At 42.1% G+C, this 21,760-nt stretch overlaps 1 protein-coding gene across 6 annotated transcripts in view; it reads right to left on the minus strand.

Annotated features, from left to right (window-relative positions):
- Positions 1 to 255: 255 nt before the first annotated feature.
- Positions 256 to 21,760, minus strand: part of rubcn (rubicon autophagy regulator) — a 63,223-nt gene continuing 41,718 nt past the window's right edge. For 5 of the 6 annotated variants that reach the window (XM_042111752.1, XM_042111750.1, XM_042111751.1 and 2 more), the window contains 8 exons: positions 16,445 to 16,577; positions 11,572 to 11,717; positions 8,070 to 8,134; positions 7,678 to 7,916; positions 6,172 to 6,233; positions 5,902 to 6,055; positions 5,181 to 5,274; positions 256 to 2,397 (listed from right to left, as the gene is read on the minus strand). In XM_042111752.1, the coding sequence (XP_041967686.1) occupies positions 2,246 to 2,397; positions 5,181 to 5,274; positions 5,902 to 6,055; positions 6,172 to 6,233; positions 7,678 to 7,916; positions 8,070 to 8,134; positions 11,572 to 11,717; positions 16,445 to 16,577 (1,045 nt within the window). In that variant the 3' untranslated portion in view covers positions 256 to 2,245. The remainder of the gene's footprint in view (positions 2,398 to 5,180; positions 5,275 to 5,901; positions 6,056 to 6,171; positions 6,234 to 7,677; positions 7,917 to 8,069; positions 8,135 to 11,571; positions 11,718 to 16,444; positions 16,578 to 21,760) is intronic. The other variant, XR_006035316.1, reaches the window with a different exon arrangement.

Below are 21,760 nucleotides of genomic sequence, written 5' to 3' on the forward strand. Positions count from 1 at the left end.
GAGAAGCTGTATGGACTGTTGGAGAATTGGTTATTAATAAAAATAACCAAATGTTAAAAACATTTCTAGTTTTAGTGGGACAGTTTTGAGGTTTTTATTATAATAATCTTCAGAGGTGGAAGCTTAAAAATGGACTATCAATTAATTCAGTAATATTCAATTGTTTTGAAATCTGTGATCAACTTAGACCTTGTTTGTATGGATGTTAATCAAGAATTTAATGCAACTTTGAAAGAATAAACATCAGTGCTGAAGAACAGTCAAATTAGTATTTTATTGTCCAACAATAGTATTTAATAATATTTATATTAAAACACATTTTTATCAGTAGTGCACTTAATCTTACAATAGGCCTCTACATAAAAAAGGCCGTCAACAAAAAGAACCCCACGCAACTGGGGCGGCCGTCAGCAGGGGGCGCAATTGGGGCGGCCGTCAGCAGGCTTTAAAATGGACAACAGCCATCACCCAGTGTGTGTCTCACACACACACACACACACACACACACACACTGGGGCGGCGGTCAGCAGGCTTTAAAATGGACAACAGCCACAATAAAATATGAACACAATTCATAAGCAGCCTCTTCACCTTCTCACACACACACCTGCTCACTCTTACCCCATGTCACATCACCCTGTGTGTGTCTCTCTCACTCACACACATACACACACGTGCTCACTCTTACCCCATGTCACATCACCCTGTGTGTGTCTCTCTCACTCACACACATACACACACCTGCTCACTCTTACCCCATGTCACATCACCCTGTGTGTGTCTCTCTCACTCACACACATACACACACGTGCTCATTCTTACCCCATGTCACATCACCCTGTGTCAGTGCAAATAAGGGCTTTCAACCGTTGGCAATGGGGGGGGGGAAGTATGTTGTTATTGCTGGTCTCCACCCGTAGGGGGGTGCTGTGACACCACAGCATGGGAGATGGTTCTCTCAAGTACAGCAGTGGATTCTGGAGCAGATCCTATCTGACCCACTACCAGAGTGAGATACTGTCTGCAAGAAAATGCTTGAGCACCGCACTACCAAGTGACCCTTTAAAGCCAGTTTCCAGGTAGTTGGCTTACCAAGTGACCATTTAAAACCAGTTTCCAGGTAGTTGGCTTAAGGCTGGTGAAGGATCAAACAGCACAACATGCAGTTTGGAAGTTTTAAATCGCAGGATCACATCAGGAAAAAGCAAAAATGTTTGTCAGACTGTTTTGCTCCAAGATAGATGCCTTTAAGTATATTCACAGACTCTGGCCTTAAAAGCAAGACAAATGAATATCAGTTTCAGAGATACCCATGACCATAATAGACAAATGAAAGGTATCAGTTTCAGAGATACCCATGACCATAACAGCTGGTGAACTGGTTGAACTGGTCCAGGAGGTCAGAAACATACCATAGCTATGAAATAGAAGCCAGCACTCTTATCAAAATACCAGTGCAATAAAACACAGCAGGACCCCAATGACAGCGGCATTGCTTTAGCACACAAGGCTGGCGTGGGGGCCACTTCAACTGGTGCACACATATTTCAAGCATTTACATTTCGCATGCGCGCGCACACACACACAGGCAAAAAAAGCCTGCAACAAGAACGATCAGACCAATATCTTGATATTGCTCAAGAATAGCTAGGAATATAAGCAAACATGAGTCCTTCCAAAAACGTCAAGCAGCTGAGAAACAATGGACCACTGAACTGAGGCAGACAGACATTTCTGTGATTAATATTCCTATAACCCCATAAGATGTTTTTATGACAATAACAATATTATAACAGGATTCTCAGTGCTTTTAGTAGATTTTTTGCTTTTAAACCGCCAAATTTAAAAAAAAAAGAAAAAGAAAAGAAAATCAACTTAAATTAATGAGGCAGAACATTTTCATACGTGAATTTACAAGCCATAAAAAACATATTTAAACACGATTATTATATTACATCTCAAACACATTAAATGAAAAAACAAAAAAAGGTTGTGAAGTAAGGTTGACATTCATCAGATTCTGGCATAATCGCCCAGTAAGCCACTTCGTTGGACATAGTACTCTGTTTCTGTTTCAGTTTCAGAGATAGAGAGAGAAAGGCTGGGTTTGTACTCAGAGAGAGAGAGAGAGAGAGAGAGAGACCAGAGAGAGAGAGAGAGAGAGAGAGAGAGAGAGAGAGAGAAAGGCTGGGTCAGTACTCTTCTCTGTCCATGCACTCCCTCCTTCACCTGTTTCCATGGCGGCTCAGCCCCCCCCTCCCCCCTGGTCTTCCTCCAGGTCCTCCTGCTCCTCCATGTTCCTCTGTGCCATGCTCCTCCTCCGTGCCGCCAGGCGTTGGCACCGTGGGCACTCCTTGCCACCCTTGAAGCAGATGCGGTGGTAGCACGCCTTACAGTCTGAGAGGGAAACGAGAGTTTATTTTTGTTAATGTTTCACTCACTCTACAAACAACTGGAGAAGCAGTCAAAAAGTTATGCAACCAGAACAAGGACACTTTATTTCTGACTAACGCAATGTGATCAACTAATCAGACCATATGTGAAAACAACAGTAAATAGCTTCACTGTTGCGCCAAGTCACAAGTATCCAAACCCTGATTCCAGTGTCATCTGACACACATTACCCCAATAGCAACTCAACCGGACAAACTGGTTCATCCAGCAAGGTTATGAAAAGAGGAAGTGTTATGATAGGCCTTTCAGAGAACCAATCACCACTTCAGGTTTTAACAGGGTGGAGCTGAACAAAAACAAACCAATCACCACTTCAGGTTTTAACAGGGTGGAGCTGAACAAAAACAAAGTTCAACATGACAGCCAAGCAGTTTCAGACGGAGAGTCTACCCTAACAGCCAAGCAGTTTAAGATGGAGAGAGTCTACCCTAACAGCCAAGCAGTTTAAGATGGAGAGAGTCTACCCTAACAGTCGATGGTCTGTTCTAAGGGACGTTGACTCAAAGGAGGGTTTTGTTTTGCTACGAGAACATAGCCGCAGAACTCTGCTATTGGGTTTACTAGATGAGCTGAGAGGACTGTGGGGATCGGAACAGAAGCATCTGAACTCCGTAACGACTCATGTCAGAAATGAATAAAAGATAGCCCCAAATGCCCTCAAATCATGCTGAATTCATTAAAATCACAAACCAGAATAAAATAATTAAAACGTTTATTCAACACAATGAAATAACAATATTGGTGGTAGTTGACAGGAATTCAGTATAAAAACAGGAGGCTACTTAGAAAATACATTCAAATATAATCTTCTGGAGAGTCTACACTTGTGAAGGCCTCTTTCAACACTTTCTCCAGCTTTCATGCTACATAAGCATTCAGAGCTTCATGAAAATATGTAACATTTTAAAAACTAATAAACTTAAAACACTTTTACAAAGCTCAACGGTTGATTTCCAAAATCAGCCAAGATGAAGAACCTAAAAGCATTGCATCAATGCCAATGACAATCTAGTCCCTGCTAGTCAATACAGCAAGAGTATGAAAATATGAACTGGTAGGACCACCACCACCATAGAACACATTAGCAGCAAGTAGGCACTATGCACTACGTCCCATAAATAATAACATTCATTCTACTGAGGCCAGAGACTTCATGAGAAAAAGACAACAGAACCCACAGCCCACCACCCCGGCCTTCCACCGACACTGGACAGCACTGACACTCAAGCAGAGCCGTCAAACCACCAACTCAGAAAGTGCAAAAGGAACATGACCGTTCAACCACCATCACCACCTTCACCTAACACTACCACCACCACCTTCACCCAATACCACCACCACCACCTTCACCCAATACCACCACCACCACCTTCACCCAATACCACGGAGTTCAGTGCAGCCAGATATGCATGGGCAAAACAAGTTCACACAACAACTATAATTAATAAAAAAAAATATTTAATAAGAACCGTAAAACCACACAGCCACATCTATTAGTCACATCTATTTCATACGAACATATTTCATTCATGACACAAACTCACACACACACACGCCTTGTGAAGGCTGTGCAGCAGGTCATTCCAAGTGGAGGAAGATAGCAGTGAGAGAGGAGACAGAGAATCAGTCAACCGTTTCTGAGTGGACACTGTTGGTTCCGGCACAGACCGCTCTCCTCTATTCTCCAGTTTCTGTTCCTCCTCCACCTCCCTCCTCTACCTCGCCTCCTCCTCCTCTCTCAACCTCGCCTCGCTCCTTCAGCCTCTTTCCCTGGCTCAGCCTCCTGGCCTTGCGCATTTTCCTCAACCTCCAGCTCCCTGCGGTCTCCCCTGCACTCTGGCCTGTCTCTTCCTCTCTGACATCAGGAGTGCTTTTGACTGAATCCTCTAGCTTCTCGTGAGCACCGCTCATGCTCACTTTACCAGGCTTGATTACCTTGTCAGAGTGACTTTTGGTTTCATCTTTCAGTGCAAGTTTGGCTAGAGCATCTGAGTCTTTCCCTGCAGGAGTTTCAAGTTCCCCTTTTAGTGACGGATCTATTTTAGCATCGCTAATTTTCTCGGAAAGTCCTCCAAGAACTTCAATGTGGTCACCTGCACACTCTGTGGTCTCTTCTGGTGTTGACGCATACTGTTTGTCTGACAGTTTCTCTTCCCTTTGCTCAGAGAAAGACAGACTAAATGCTCCAGACTTGAGCTTTTTAAACAAGTTTCTTTTGTCCTTTTTCTTCCTTCCATCTCCTCTCTTGCCATCCTCCATTTCCCTATCCACTCCTCCCTCCCCCTCCCTCTCTTTTCCACTATCTTTCTTCTCAGAGAAGAAAGCATGGATCAGTTTGGCAGGTTTGTGGGATTTGAGTAGTGTCACTATGGTCTCCTTTTTTGGCCCATCAGTGTGAGCTCCATCTCCAGCTCCCTCCTCCTTCTCCTCCTCAACCTTTCCCTTCTTCTCCTCCTCCTCTCCCTTCTTCTCCTCCTCCTCCTCCTCCTCTCCCTTCTTCTCCAGGGATAAACTGCTTCCTGATTCTCTGTCTCCTCTCTCACTGCTATCTTCCTCCTGCCTTGCCTTCACTCTCTCTGCCTCCTCTTCCCCTCCCTCCCCCTCTCTCCTGTCCTGGGACAGAAGTCTAGCCAGCCTGCGGGGGACAGGAAACCTCCAGTCTTTCCAGGAGGGGGTCTGAGAGGAGCGTGTGGCGCTCAGTCCTCCCACCACCAGGGGGAGCTCACCTTCGCAGCGTTCGCACTTGTTGAGTTCAAAGGGGAAGATGATGTCTTTGTCGTTGCCACAGAACTCACAGACAAAGCCCTTAGCCTGGCACAGCTGCAGAAAGACAAGATAAACAAAATAAACAAGATAAACAAAAACAGATGAGAGGGTGAGTCTGGAGATGTTTGAATAGAATACACTTTTAAAATAATTTCTACATTTCCCCTGGGAATCAATCAATCTATCTATCTATCTATCAATCAATCAATCAATCAATCAATCAACCAATCTACCTATTCCCTTGGGAATCAATCAATCAATCAATCAATCAATCAATCAATCTATCTATCTACCTATTCCCTTGGGAATCAATCTATCTATCTATCTATCTACCTATCTATCTATCTACCTATCAATCTACCACTCTCTATTAATTTAAATGCTGTGAGCTGATCGCTAAAGGCATCTCAGCCTGGGGGACGCCCCTGGTCATCAGGTGGGTCACAACTGGACAGAGTCAGGCCTGCTGTGCTGTAGCATCTAGGCTACTATCTGGGCATTTACTTTCTGTTGATGCTAACGGATTCTATATTGATATGCTGTCTCACCACACAGCTCCTGTGTGGATGAGAGATGCTAAGTGATGTGCTAATTGACCCGCTAATTGATGAACTAATTGATGTGCTAATTGCTGTGTTAATTGCTGTGTTAATTGCTGTGTTAATTGAGGTGCTGTCTCACCACACAGCTGGCCACGTGGGTGGAGCCTTGCCGTAGCAGCTCACGCAGCCTCGGGGCCAGATCTCCACTGCGCACCACACTTAGGTCATTCAGCGAGAACAGGTGCAGGTCCTCCGTCAGATGGCCTGGGACAGAGTCAAACTGATCTAACACACTACAGGGGGAGAGAGAGAGAATGATGGAGGGAGGGAGGAGAGAGAGTGAGTCACTGATTGAGGAATTCAACATTTATATTTCTGCATGCAGTAATGCAATTAAAGTTATTCTTACTCTTTGGCCAAGCGACATGTCTTGAAGAGGTTCTTCATGTGGAACAGTTGAACTCTTAAAACCTATGAAATTATGCCTCATATTAATTACTGAATACTTATTTGAAGAGAACATTTCAGAGCACACACACACACACAAACAGACGCACACACACACATACATTAACATAAAAATGCAAAACAAACTTTTATTTGGAAACAGTTGTGATGGCTGAACAGTTAAATAGTTGAATAGTTTAAATTGTTAAATTATTTAATAGTGAATTGATAGATGTGCATAGGTAAATAGTTTAATGGATGTTGATAAACAGATAGTTTAATGGATGAAGAGAAGAAAAAGAAGTGAAAGAAAGTAAGTGGTAAGGTAAGAGAGCTATCCAGTTCACTGGAGAGAGACACAGAAGTGAAAGAAAGTGGGTAAGTGAGCTATCCAGTTCACTGGAGAGAGACACAGAGAAGTGAAAGAAAGTGGGTAAGAGAGCTATCCAGTTCACTGGAGAGAGACACAGAGAAGAGGTGCCATTGAAGGTGCTGCAGTCAGTGAGAGAGCACAGGTGCAGTTGATTGCATTCTAAGTCGTTAATTGGCTCTGTGAGGGGGCGTAGTTGAGCAGCTGTCAGTTAATACAGGTGCAAATCAGTTTGATTAGCCCATTGTGATGTCACAGTGCCAATGCAAAGTCTATGGGGAAAAATAAGTTTGATTTATGTTAATATCTCAAAACATTTACAAAAACGAAAAATGCATTCCTCAAGTGTCCTTTTCAAGACCTACCTTACAAAGTTTGAACGGAGTTTCTACGTTAAACGGTTGAAGCTGAATTAGACTCAGAAATTTGGTGGGAAGAATAAGAAGAAGACTTCGGATAACAGAAAAGTGCATTTTCATGCACTGTAAAGAAAGGAAATCAAAGAAGACTAAGAATGTGCATTTAGAATGTAAGAGCTAGAATTTAGAACTAGAATGTAAGAATGTGCATTTTCTGTGCAACATAATCTGGGGCTGATCTGCCAGCCTCTAACACTCAAAAGCACAATCAGTGTTTCCTCAAACAGACTGCCTGGAGTGTTTCAGAGGGCTGGTCATTTCCTCCATTTCAGGCAAAATGCTTTTTGAGCAGAATGCTCACAGGCCATTGCATCAGACTAGCACATAACCTACCCTTAGACTCATCAACTGCTATCATATCTGTGTCTCTTTCTTTTTTAACTAAGCAAAACTGAGGAAATGCTAGTAAAAGGCCTTGTATGGCATAGTATGGCCTTGGCCTATTCTTAAACATCATGTTTGCATGATCACTACATATACATTTACATTTGGGAAAGTAATTAATGGTGGCAATTGCAAAAGCAGACATAATATCGAAGTCAAAATCTTTAAATTAGTTCTAACTGTTGTTAGAACATTCAAATACATAAATTCAAGAAATTCACAGATCCAGGTCATAAATAACCTCCAGCACTTGCCGTTTGCAGACACGTGTAAGGTTAAACCAGACGGTGCCTACCCTGACAGTCTCCAGTGCTTTGACTTTCTTGTAGAGGCCACTGTTGATGTCATTGGGGTTGAAGAGGGGGTCCCCTGCGATCTTGCCGAGCAGGTCACGGGCGAAGTTGCTGACGTAGTATTTGCTGAAGTCCCACTTGCGCAGCACGCGGCCTGGCACCACCGCCTGGGCGTTCTCATGGCAACACTGGCAGAAGTAACGGCCCAGGTACTCACAGTAGCGCAACCTTTTGATGTAATCTGCAACCAGAGGATTGAAGGGTGAACATTGCAACAAAATGATTTGTTGAATGTGTTATTTGTTCAATATGTTCACGTGTTCAATATGTTATTTGTTCAATATGTTCATGGCATTTGGCATTTTTACAGTAACACATTAGCATGTTTTTGTACCTGGATCAATGCGCGTTCCACATCCAGCACATCTGTAGTTTTGCTTGGCCACCACAACCTTCCTCCTGATAGGGCAGAATGGGAACACAGACCAGTCGGCTTCATTTCTACTAGCCAGGTTTATGTCTATATTCAGCTTAGTCAACGGCTTTGATCACTTATGATAGAACACTGCAATAACCCTGTCTGACACTGGTATCCTAGTTTAGCATAATTCACTGGACACGAGTTATACCAGTTAGTTATACCATGTCTAGCCTACAGCTAAAAATAACCCCTTATACTCCATAATAACCCCTTGCACTGCATTATGAGTATGGCCAGCAGGGTCACAGAACACACAGAGAAAAGGGGGGGGGGGGGTTGTAATTAATCAAAGGTGTGTTTTGGGTGTGTGTTACAAGATTAATTACAGATCTTAAGTACAACAACTTTGAACCATGGTCCTTGTGTCCAAACCTATTCTATTATCTATTACATAATAGATAACCTATTCTATTATCTATTACGTGAGCAAACGTCGATTTGGAGACGCCCTGTATGAACTTGCACATGCACTTCAGCACATGCACTTCAAACCATGCACTTCAGACCATGCACTTCAGACCATGCACTTTAGATCATGCACTTTAGATCATGAAAATGCAGCCAGAGGACATCCAATTCAAATGCCAGCTCTGGCGTTCTAGGCATTTGGCCTCTTAATGCTGCTCTGGCGTTCGTTCTAGGCATTTGGCCTCTTAATGCTGCTCTGGCGTTCTAGGCATTTGGCCTCTTAATGCTGCTCTAGCTCTGCCGTTCTAGGCATTTGGCCTCTTAATGCTGCTCTGGTGTTCTAGGCATTTGGCCTCTTAATGCTGCTCTGGCGTTCTAGGCATTTGGCCTCTTAATGCTGCTCTAGCTCTGGCGTTCTAGGCATTTGGCCTCTTAATGCTGCTCTGGTGTTCTAGGCATTTGGCCTCTTAATGCTGCTCTGGTGTTCTAGGCATTTGGCCTCTTAATGCTGCTCTGGTGTTCTAGGCATTTGGCCTCTTAATGCTGCTCCGGCTCTGGTGTTCTAGGCATTTGGCCTCTTAATGCTGCTCCAGCTCTGGTGTTCTAGGCATTTGGCCCTCTGGCGTTCTAGGCGTTTGGCCTCTTAATGCTGCTCTGGTGTTCTAGGCATTTGGCCTCTTAATGCTGCTCTGGTGTTCTAGGCATTTGGCCCTCTTAATGCTGCTCTGGTGTTCTAGGCATTTGGCCTCTTAATGCTGCTCCAGCTCTGGCGTTCTAGGCATTTGGCCCTCTGGCGTTCTAGACATTTGGCCCTCTTAATGCTGTTCTAGCTCTGGCGTTCTAGGCATTTGGCCCTCTTAATGCTGCTCTAGCTCTGGCGTTCTAGGCATTTGGCCTATTAATGCTGCTCTGGCGTTCTAGGCATTTGGCCCTCTTAATGCTGCTCTGGCGTTCTAGGCATTTGGCCTCTTAATGCTGCTCTAGCTCTGGCGTTCTAGGCATTTGGCCTCTTAATGCTGCTCTGGTGTTCTAGGCATTTGGCCTCTTAATGCTGCTCTAGCTCTGGCGTTCTAGGCATTTGGCCCTCTTAAAGGAGAATTCCGGTGTGATATTGACCTAAAGTGTATCGAAACATGATACCTAGTGTGAACGTATGTCTCATAGCCCATCTCGGCTTGTCCCCTGCACTCCAAAATCTGGCGCTAGTTAGCCGATGCTACCAACATCTTTTTCAATAGTGGTGCTTCGGCATCGGGCTAGCCATGCAAATAAATCACTGTTTTACACCCATTTACGAGGCTCAATGTATCTCCACACTTCATTGGTAGACTTCCGAGGGCCCTGACATTTAAAACGAGACATTGAGAACTTTGAAAAAGCACTGGTAGTTTACTTACAAGACGATTTATACAGACAGTATCTTCACAAAGTTTAGCGTTTGCAGCCATCTTGAATTTAGTCACGATAAGTCGAGCAACGAGTAAGAATGAACAGCTATGATAAGGGATCAGATTCCAAAAATAATTCAGTGGAAATGCATGGATTCCAGTTGCTGCTACTGGAAGAAACTGGAATCCATGCATTTCCACTGAATTATTTTTGGATTATCCCAATCTGTGAATTAGTGAAACACACTCAGCACACAGTGAACAGACAGTGAGGTGAAGCACACACTAATCCCGGCGCAGTGAGCTGCCGGCTACAACAGTGGTGCTCGGGGAGCAGTGAGAGGTTAGGTGCCTTGCTCAAGGGCACTTCAGCCGTGCCTACTGGTCGGGGTTCGAACCGGCAACCCTCCGGTTACAAGTCCGAAGCGCTAACCAGTAGGCCACGGCTGTGCCTATTGTTTTCATATAGGCCTATAGCAAAGTCCTTTTAGGCAAGTCCCTCCACTCATCGGGCATCCTATTCAGCAGAAATGTGGGTGCACAAAGCTTCACGACACCAATCTTGCTCCAGCAGCGAGTTCACAACACATGATTGGGAAGATGTCTTCGATTGGCTCAATGTATTCACATCACACCACATGATTGGCTCAATGTATTCACATGTCGACGTTTTGCCGAGGAAGGGGTGGGATATGTGTAGACAACGCCGTTACAAACTATCCCCATGCATTTCTATTGAGGATTTTGAGAGAGCTGTGTCTCCTCATTAGAAAGTCTCTGCCTATAGGCAGTGCGACTGTCTCCAGTAAGTGTGCCTATTGTTTTCATATAGGCCTATAGGCAGCGCGACTGCCTATTGTCTTAACCATACAGCTCTAGGAGCAGCCATGGACAGAGGAAAGTGATACGAGGAGACAGCAGGCTTGCCACCATATAGGCCTATAGGAACAACCATGAATAGAGGAAAGTGATACGAGACAGAATGTCACTGTGGTTCCACACCCTGCTGGTGCAATAGACCCTTTCAACAATAAAAACAAAAACAATGCTTGAACATTCTATTTGGCTCCCAATCTACTTCCTCTGCATTAAGATAGCATATGGAATGTTAAAAAGGAAGTCTTGTGGGGCCAACTATGATGCTGATAATGGAACTCTCTTGAAAGAGTCAATAGGTTGTTGCCATGGTGCAAGAGGTGGCTCTTGTGGAATGTAAGAGGTTGTTCTAAATTGTGTTCTAAATACAGTTCTAGGAGCAGCCATGGGCAGAGGAAAGTAATAAGAGGAGACAGCCAACATTCCCTCCGCAGATTTACATTTGACAAAAAAAATGAGGCCTATGCAATATGTTGAGGCCTATGTGATATATCTTGAGGCCTATGTCATATATGTATGTGATATATGCTGAGGCCTAAGTAATATGTTGAGGCCTGTGATATGTTGTTAAACAGAATATTCAGAATCAGCACCCACAAATAAAGTAGAATAACTGATTTCCCTCAAATGTGCTACATTGTTCTCACTTTGGTCAAGTCATCGAACATTAGAAAACGTTTTGAATGGATGGCACATATAACTCTGGGTCCAAATATCTTAACATATATAATAGCTGAACATACTTTGGAGCGGGGTGGATGTTGAAAATGATCTGAGGTCGTGGGGGAGCCCACTCCAGGTTGCCTCTCACTCGTATCCGCAGCTTGTAGATGTCTGCGTGCTCGCCGTCGTCAGGGGAGATGGGGAGAGAGTCCGGAATGGGGAGGAGCTGCGGGAGCACACGCCAATCAGTCAACCAGCTCTCTGTGTGTGTGTGTGTGTGTGTGTGTGTGTATATATAAATGTTTAGCCTAAAGTGAAAGTATCTTCCGACCGAGCAAAGGTGTATTCAGATTAGACAAGCAGAGGTGGAAGTTTGTGGCAATCACGTTGTTGCTTTGCATTTTTAGTTCAGTTTAAAACAAACAACTTAGAATCCACACAACACCATTCAGATTTAAAACTTAAAAAATAAAAATGTCCACCAGGACTGTTCATTTCGATCTGTCAAATTTGAACCCACTTTATGCTTTATGCACAACATAACACTAGTCTTAATTAGCCTTCACAAGAACATTATCAGTTCCGAAACACTTTAACTAGTGCCGCTTTAGCCACAGACGCAGCTATCTTCAGTAAGATACCTACAGTATGTGTATGGAACGCAGCTATCTTCAGTAAGCTGCCTACAGTATGTGTATGGAACGCAGCTATTTTCAATAAGCTACCTACAGTATGTGTATGGAACGGTCTAGTGATGCATGTCATGGATGCACTTATGTCAGTTAGCTTTCTCATTTGCACAACTGGTTAGATCAGGGGTGGGCAAACTGCGGCCCGTGGCCCGGATCCGGCCCACCAAGCACTTTCATCCGGCCCGCCGAGCATTTAATTTGGTTATCAGGCTGCTCACTATTTTTTTCCTGCGATAGAGACGTTAGTTTGCTTTACTGCAAACTGCTTTTCACTCTGAAAATGTTCATATTGATTCTATATTCCGATAATGTTCTATATCATACCAGCTATGCTTTTTACAAAATTTGTCTCTGATGGAAAAGTGGTGTTTAATTTCCATAATCTTTGTTCAGTGAACGCATAAAACAGTTTGTCAGTTTGTCAGCAGTCTAAAGATATTATGCCAGCTTTGTATATAGTTCGGTTACCTAGCAACCGAAGCTTAAAGACGACAAGTGGGTGCGTTCAAAGTCGCAAACATAGGCGAACGTTCGCAATCGATTTGAAACATGTTGCAGTTTGCCTTGAACAGAGGCGAACATTCGTGGTCTGTTGCTGCATTAATTAAACACCACTTTTCCATCAGAAACATATTTGCAAAAAGCATAGCTGGTAAGATATAGAACATTATCGGAATATAGAATCAATTTGAACATTTTCTTCAAAAACATAGATAGGAATGTAGCACAGTCAGTAACAGGTCACTCTATGACGCAGGAGACCGGGGTTCGATTCCTGCTACAACAGCGACGCTCGGGGAGCAGTGAGGGGTTAGGTGCTTTGCTCAAGGGCACTTCAGCTGTTCCTACTGGTCGGGGCTCGAACCGGCAAGCCTCCGATTACAAGTCCGAAGCGCTAACCAGTAGGCCACGGCTGCCCATCTCCTTCTTATAAGAAACTTTTAAACGGAAATCATGAAGGCAACAGTAGTTCCCACTACTGACCATTTAAAAACTGTGATGGAGTACAGCACTAGCCATAGCGGAGCGGGCAGAAGATCATTGAGAAATAAAAGTGAATTGTTCTTAAAGCGACAGTGCACAATTTATACATTTGTTAAACAGCATCAAATTAGCAGTAATTTTTAAGCAATTAATATTTTTAATACAAATACTTTTGATACTAAATGATGGGTGTGTCGTGTATGTGTATGCGTGTGTGTGTGTGTGTGTGTGGGGGGGGGGGGGGGGGGGTTGGTGTTGTGCGGCCCGCCGGCCAATTATAAAACCCGATGTGGCCCTGGAGTCAAAAAGTTTGGACACCCCTGGCCTAAATGAATAAAGAGTAAGGCAAAACAAATAGCCTAGTAGCCTAATAAATCATTGATGCAGTATCTTTGCAACATTATTAAATTAATCTGTCACCATATCTAGGCTGTGTCTACGTTTGCAAAGAGGAGAACATTTTAATTTGATTCACAATGAAATGTTACATTTAATTTACATGTTGACAAGGAGTAGTTTTGGTTGTTGTTGGTGGCGTTATTGCATCCCTTTTATGCCTACAATGCAAAATTGTTCCCTCGGGATTGGAAGTTCCTGTAGCCGCATATGCATTTCAAAACATCGCAACGTGAAATGCCACAAAAAGAGGTTTGTGAATAGGTCTTTGTGAGTTAGGAGTCCTCTCGTCGACTTCTTTTTTTTTTTTTTTTTTTTTGTTATATATTTTTGGGGCTTTTTTTGCCTTTATTCTGACAGGACAGTGAAGATAGACAGGAAATGAGTGGGAGAGAGAGAGAGATGGGGTGGGATCGGGACATGACCGCAGGTCGGATTCGAACCTGGGACCCCGTGGGAACTTGAACCCATACATGGTACGGGCGCTGTAGCCTGTTGCAGACTTAGGTGCTACTTTTAGGGCTAAAATGCTTTGTGAATTACTCTTAGACAAAAAATCAGGAGTCTTAAAGTTATGAGTGACACGGCCATTATTTTTCTCCTAAATTCGCCAGTTAGGAGCTACTTTTAGCCTTAAAATTCTTGAATACGGGCCCTGATCATCAAATTTGAATTAATTGATAAAATCGATTCATCACCGAGCCATAATTCACCCTTCGCTAAGCCACACCCGAAAACCGCCACAGGCCAATCGTGGCTTAGCAACCAGTGACTAGGCACGGGAGGTCTGACAAGCTTTTCGAGTTTTGCCATTTTAACCTGTGGAGACTGAAGGCCTGTGGGTCATGAAGGGCACTTATTTGAATGTGTGGTGCCCTAACCCACGTAAAGACACAGTAAAATAGCATGTTACACTATAGAAACATGATATAATTGGGAACACATATTGTTCTAACTATAAAAATGGCATATTGCATGATATTTCCATAACCGCGAGATACACGCTTCACAATAACGGCAAGAAGTTGTTAACAGAAGTTCACCAAGATGTATAGCCCATCAGCAATCTATTAAAAATAACACCTATTTGAAGTACCATTCATGATATGTTGTCAAATATTAAAGTTGTGGGAAGTACATAGCTTAAATGGTATGTTTCTTTCGTCCCCCATGCCTGTCCCATTCATTCTCGCCAGGAGAGTCGAATGAAACAAAACGCACATTCGACTTCTGCTTAAATAACTCATGAACGGTTTTGTTCAGAGATGAAATTCCAACTGTATTTGACAGAGGACAGATGTAGGTTGCTAGTGACAAAATATTAGCTTCCAGTGTGGTACGATGTCTTTGTAAATTACATTTCATTGAAAAGTCCCTGTTCTCCCCCTATGTAATAGACGTGCAGGGTGCTAAAGCTTGTCAGGCATAGCAACAGTAACTAAGGAGGGCGGGACTTAGCGAAGGGTGAATTGTTTCGGCCGGTATTCACAAAGCATTTTATCTTACCGCTAGGAGTACTACTAAATCGCACTAAACGATTTTAGGTAGGAGTTTTCCCTCATAAGTTATTCGCAAAGCCTCTCAGACTTACTTGCTCTTCGTAAGGAAAAATGCCAACTGCTCAGATAAGAGCTCCGCTATGGTTGATGTCATTACTCATGTACAAGCTTGACTGAAGTGACCACCTTGATTGGCTGATGATTATAATGCGGGAATGAGGGCAAAAACCTCCCCTGCGAGAATGTGTGCGCTATAAGTACTGTGAAGATGAGTGACAGATGACAGGTCTTTGCTGGTGAGAATGTGTGCGCTATAAGTACTGTGAAGATGAGTGACAGGTGACAGGTCTTTGCTGGTGAGAATGTGTGCGCTATAAGTACTGTGAAGATGAGTGACAGGTGACAGGTCTTTGCTGGTGAGAATGTGTGCGCTATAAGTACTGTGAAGATGATGAATAAATAGCCTAAATGAATAAAGAGTAAGACAAAACAAATAGCCTAGTAGCATAATGAAATACACTACGGATTGAAGCAGTATCTTTGCAACATGTTTTTAATTAATCTGTATGAAGACGTACAGTCGCAAAGAGGAGAAACAATTTAAATTGATGTACAATGAAACGTTACATTTAGTTTACATGCAATGAATGTTTTTGGTTGTTGGTAGCATTATTGCATCCATTAGTTACAATGACAATTATTGCCTCGCGATCAAGAGCTCCTGTAACCGCATGTTCATTTCAAAACATCGGCATAGCAACGTGAAATGGCACAAAAAGAGGCTTAGGAGTGTTTGTGAATAGGTCTTTTTGAGTTAGGAGTGCTCTCGACTTCTAAGCTGTCCCAGACTTAGACTTAGGTGCTACTTTTAGGGCAAAAGTGCTTCGAGAATTACTCTTAGTAAAAAAAAACAACAACAAAAAAACGAGTGACACGCCAATTATTTTTAGGAGCTTCTCCTAAATTCGGCAGTTAGACGGCCCAGCTTTTGTCTTATGCCAGACTTCACCATAGGTGGTCGGCACCAATTAAGCACGCATATGTCCGGGGCGTGTCTGAACTTTTCCACTGGAGCAGACAAAGAGCCTACTAACAGAATATAAGGCTGTGACATCTCAGTTTGTGAGGTGACTTGAACAAGGCAACTTGTTTCACGTTCTCCTCCGAGCCGGCTTGTAATAAACCTGGGAGCGTCTCCCTTTCTTAACACATCTCAGTTCGGTTTTGTTTCCACGTCATTTGTAATTCTCACCACAGCAACTTTTAGCCTTAAAATTCTTTGTGAATACGGGCCCTGGTCTGTTTGTTTGTGTGTGTGTGTGTGTGTGTGTGTGTGTGTGTGTGTGTGTGTGTGTGTGTGTGCGCGTGCATTGTACACATGCCTTCTGAGGAGCATCATGTTCTGGTACCAGCCAGTCCAGGTCTGAGGCTGCTGGGAGCTGCATGCCTTCAAACTGCCGTAGGAGCCCCATGGCCACGGACTCTGCAGAGTTGGACTGGAGGAAGCTAGGGGATCTATGGTGAAATAAGAGCATCAGATAAATATATGGTACTGATGACACAAAAACATGACATATGACTAGGAAAACACAAGATTAGATCTTAAATAGCACTTTTTAGTACCCCAAGACCCTTAGCACCAAAGGTGCGCATGGCACCTCCACGGCCTCCCCCTTTCCATTCAGAAGGATCTCTTAAGCAGCAACAACCTCTTAGTTCATGTTCTCAGCTGGCATATAGCAGCTGCAGGGGACAATTATTTGATGATGATGATGACGGTATTGTATGATATTCTCAGGGTCCCTGCAATATAAATGGTACTGACAGTAGTTTTGAGAACATGCCGGGACCCAGTAAGCCCATGACATTCTCTATTCCTGTATTGACAAGAAATAGAACACAAATACATTGAGCTTATAGAGTAAACCAGTCCAATCTCCTACCCGTACCAATTCAACCTCAGATTTCCCCCATGGAACAACACTTACAGCAAAACTAGCACTCCTAAATATTAGATCTCTTTCAAACAAATCATTCTTAATTAATGATCTAATTTGCACACACAACCTTGATTTTTTACTTTTAACTGAGACATGGTTAGATCAAGCAAACAGTGCTGCTACTCTTATCGAATCAGCTCCCCCAAATTTTAGTTTTTTGAGTGCTACCAGAGCAAATAAAAGAGGTGGGGGGATAGCCACAATTTTCAAGACGTCTTTTCAGTGCAATCAGTCGTCATTCGGTGATACTACTTCATTTGAATATCTGTGTGCAGGCATTAAGTCTTCTCCTCAGATTTTATTACTGACAATTTACAGGCCTCCAAAACATTCAGCAAAAGTTTTTCTTGAAGAGCTAGGTGAACTGCTATCAGTCGTTTGCATAGAGTTTGACTGTCTTATTATATCACTTGCATGTGGATAATCCTGAAAACAATTATGCCAAGGAATTCATTGCACTAATCGATACTTTCTCCCTAACACAGCATGTACAGGGACCAACACACTCTCTCGGCCATACCCTCGACCTTGTTATCACAAAGGGTCTCGCTGTCTCTACAGCTGTTAAAGACCTGTGGCCGGTTGCACAAAGCACCTTAATTTTTTCCCCTTAAGTATGACCCTTAAGACTTAATTTCTCCTTAGGTAAGGGATTTACTTAAGGGTGTTGCACAGAATACCTTAAAATGTTTCCTTAGTTAAGGAGAAACGATAAGGGATTTACTGCACTGAAAGGGATTTTCCGGCACGAAAATTCTATAGTTTCCACGGAGATTGTTCAACAGCTGTAGCCTACAGCCCTACTACAGCTAACTGCCTTTGCCGTGATGTTAGTTAACCCACCAAACACAGTAAAGCTTAATGATCTTATCATTCATCTTACCTAATATTCACGGAAATTATCCAGGTAGAAAGTAAAGCATGTTATATTAAATACATGAACTGAACAATACTAGTTGGCAAGTTAGAGATGGTCCTGACTGTCATCAGTGCACCAACGTTTTTCCTAGCGAACCGAACCGAAGCTCATAGGCTAACAAGACATCCACATGAATTGTTAACATTAGCCTACGTAAACCACACAATACGGCATGTTTCTGATAGGCCTAGGAAGAGGAAGCATATTAACAGAGAGGTTTTATTTTGAATTGTCAAAAGTAGTTAATAAACTTCATTTATCAGCATCAATTCGGTTAATAATATGGTTAAGGTAGAGTCAGATGTCCCTTAGGTTTTTCCCCTTAGTTAGACTACTAAGGTCGTTTGTGCAACAGTTTAAGGGATTTCTTACAAGATAAGGACAAACCCTTAAATACTAAGGGAAAATGTTAAGGAAACCTTAAGGAGAAAACTTAAGGGTGTTTGTGCAACCGTTTTTATTTTAAGGGACCCCTTAATCAGATTTTAAGGGAAAAACTTTGCTTTGTGCAACCGGCCACTGGCCTTATCTGATAATTTCTTAGAGAATCATAAATGATCAGACAAGTGCTCTCTTTGAGCAAGCACTTTCACTAAAGTCAAGTCAACTGTCAGACTCTGTAGAAGACTTATTTGATCACTTTAATGCAAAAATGGCAAACATTATGGATGACATTGCTCCATTACAATTCAAGAAAGTTAAGGACAAACAGAAAGCACCATGGAGGCAAAATCCAGCAGTTAAACTTCTAAAAAGAGAGTGTAGGAAGACTGAAAGAAAATTGCGAATATAAACTTCAGATCCACTATGAACTCCATAAAGAGATGCTCCGCACATATAACTCTGAAATATGCAAAGCAAGACAGTCCTTTTTTTCTAACATTATCAATAGAAGTTCAAATAACACTCGTATTCTATTTTCAAATGTTGATAAGTTAACAAACCCCCCCTCACAATTAGCGCCTGAACTTCTCTCAACTAATATGAATTTTCATCTTTTTTTAAAGGTACAATTGACAAAATCAGACTCAACATATCTGCTCAATTACAAATTCAACAACCTGAACTTCCAGCAACAAACAGAGGGAAACTAAACTTGATGTCAGAGTTCAGCTTGATGGACTACGAAACACTTAAAAAAACGGTACAGAATCTCAGCTCTTCCACATGTGTCTTAGACACTCTGCCTACCAATTTCTTCAAAACTGTTTTTCACCTCATAGCGGCGGATGTCCTTCAAATTGTAAATGTATCACTGCTGTCTGGCACTTTTCCTAAGTCACTGAAAACAGCTGTTGTAAAGCCACTTCTCAAGAAGAATAACCTGGATGCCTCCATGCTAAACAACTCCATATCCAATCTACCTTTTATTGGCAAAATTATTGAAAAAGTAGTCTTTAATCAATTAACCACCTTCCTAACATCAAATGGGTATTTTGATTACTTTCAGTGTGGTTTTCGGGCAAATCACAGCACTGAAACAGCTCTCATTAAAGTTTCCAATGACATACGCCTCAACACAGATTCAGGTAAAACATCAGTCCTAGTGCTACTGGACTAGGGCTGGGACAACGCGTCGACGTAATCCATGACGTCGACGCAAAAAATACGTCGACGCAAAATATACGCGTCGATTCGTCAAGCATAACGTGTGCTGCTTAATATTTTTATCAACTTACTATTTAAATTAAAAGATAAGATAAAATAATTTCATTGAGCTGCACTTTTTACTCACACAGCCTTTCCTCGCCCTGCCCGCTCTCTCTCGTAACGAGCCCGCTGCTCCTCCTCTGCATGTGCATTTAACAAGATATTCACGATTGTTGAAGGATTGTTGTTGCCACATAGAAGCACTGCATAGAACACAGTGGGCTAAATTGCTATTAAATCCGCTTAGCATCGTGACCATGCAAATGTGTTCAAAACTGCTGCATTAAAGTTAAAGTAAACTCTGCTAAGGTCTTATCACAACATAGTACATTGAGGAGAGTAAATTAAGTTAAGTTACAGTAGGCAATCAAGCAGTCTCTCAAAGCTAATGTTAGAATACTGTTTGGATGTCAAGTTTAGCATGCTTACTTACAGCTGCTTGTATTTCGTTACTCATGCAGGGTTCATTTTATTGACTCTGAATGTTTGCAAAATCCGGATGTAAATGGAAAGGTGTTTTCCAAGACTCAAAAGTGCTTGTCCCAAGGAAGTACGAACCGTTATTTGAACTAACTACGTTATGAATTGCATAAACACATCAGCAGCCTTTTAACTGTGTTAATGTTTAATTGCAAGACATCTTAAAAAGTGACAGGCACTCAATTAGACCTATACACTACTGAACTTTATTGAATGCTACCTCTGACTAAGAATGCATTACTTTGCACTTGTATAGTCTTTTATGTTGTAATCTTAAGAGCAATAAACATATATTGCAATGTTAAAGAATTCATGTTTAATTCATTCAGATATGTAAATAAACATGTATAAGTTGCTATTAGCCAATTAATGAGGAGATAATCAATAATCGAAATCGAATCGGACTGAAAAAATGAATCGTTAGATTAATCGATGCATCGAAAAAATAATCGCTAGATTAATCGTTTAAAAAAATAATTGTTTATCCCAGCCCTATACTGGACCTTAGTGCAGCATTTGACACTGTTGATCACAATATTTTACTACACAGGCTAGAACACTGGGTTGGATTTACAGGCATAGTTATCAGCTGGCTAAAATCATATCTACAAGAAAGGAGCTTCTTTGTTGCCATCGGAAACTGTACCTCAACACCAACGTCCTTGACCTGTGGTGTTCCCCAGGGGTCGATTTTGGGGCCACTATTATTCAACCTCTATATGCTACCACTTGGACAAATCATCCAAAATAATTTGATTTCATATCATAGCTCCATAGGACCATGGTCCTCTTGAATCTATGTGTCAGTGTATAGAACAAATCAACACCTGGATGTCCCAAAATTTTCTTCAGCTGAACAAAAAAAAAACTGAAGTAATTATATTTGGTAAAAAGGAAGAAAGACTTAAGGTTGCCACTCTCCTTAACACAAAAGGGTTGAAGGCAAAGGATACAGTTTAAAATCTTGGTATATTAATTGACAGTGATCTAAATTTCAACAGCCACATGAAAGCGATAACTAAATCAGCTTTTTACGACCTCAAAAATATTGCCAAACTCAGAGGGCTTAAAAAAACTCATTCATGCATTTATCTCCAGCAGGGTTGATTACTGCAATGGACTGTTCACAGGCCTTCCTAAAAAGACTATTAAACAGCTTCAGGTGATACAAAATGCAGCAGCTAGGATTCTAACAAAAACTAAAAGAACTGACCACATTACTCCAATTCTTAAATCCTTGCACTGGCTTCCAGTAAGTCACAGAATTGACTTTAAAGTACTATTGCTTGTTTATAAATCAGTAAATGGAGCAGGACCTAAATACCTGTCAGACATGCTTCAGCAGTACACACCTTCTCGTCTTCTTAGGTCCCAGGTGAAAAACCTACTAGTAAAACCTACCGTTAGAACTAAACATGGTGAAGCAGCTTTTAGCTGCTATGCGGCTCAGCTGTGGAACCAACTTTTGGATGACATCAAAAAGGCCCCAACTGTAGGCAGTTTTAAATCTAGACCAAACTGTTCTCAGATGCTTTCTGCTAACTGTGCCGAGTTACAAATTCTGAATCTGCCTTGATAATTATTCTACCTTGTCTTTATTAATTTTTTTACTACTTTTGCCTTTGTTTTTTGCTTACTAATTATTCTTT

Source organism: Alosa sapidissima, chromosome 12 (assembly GCF_018492685.1).
Source record: "Alosa sapidissima isolate fAloSap1 chromosome 12, fAloSap1.pri, whole genome shotgun sequence".
Taxonomy (NCBI): domain Eukaryota; kingdom Metazoa; phylum Chordata; class Actinopteri; order Clupeiformes; family Clupeidae; genus Alosa; species Alosa sapidissima.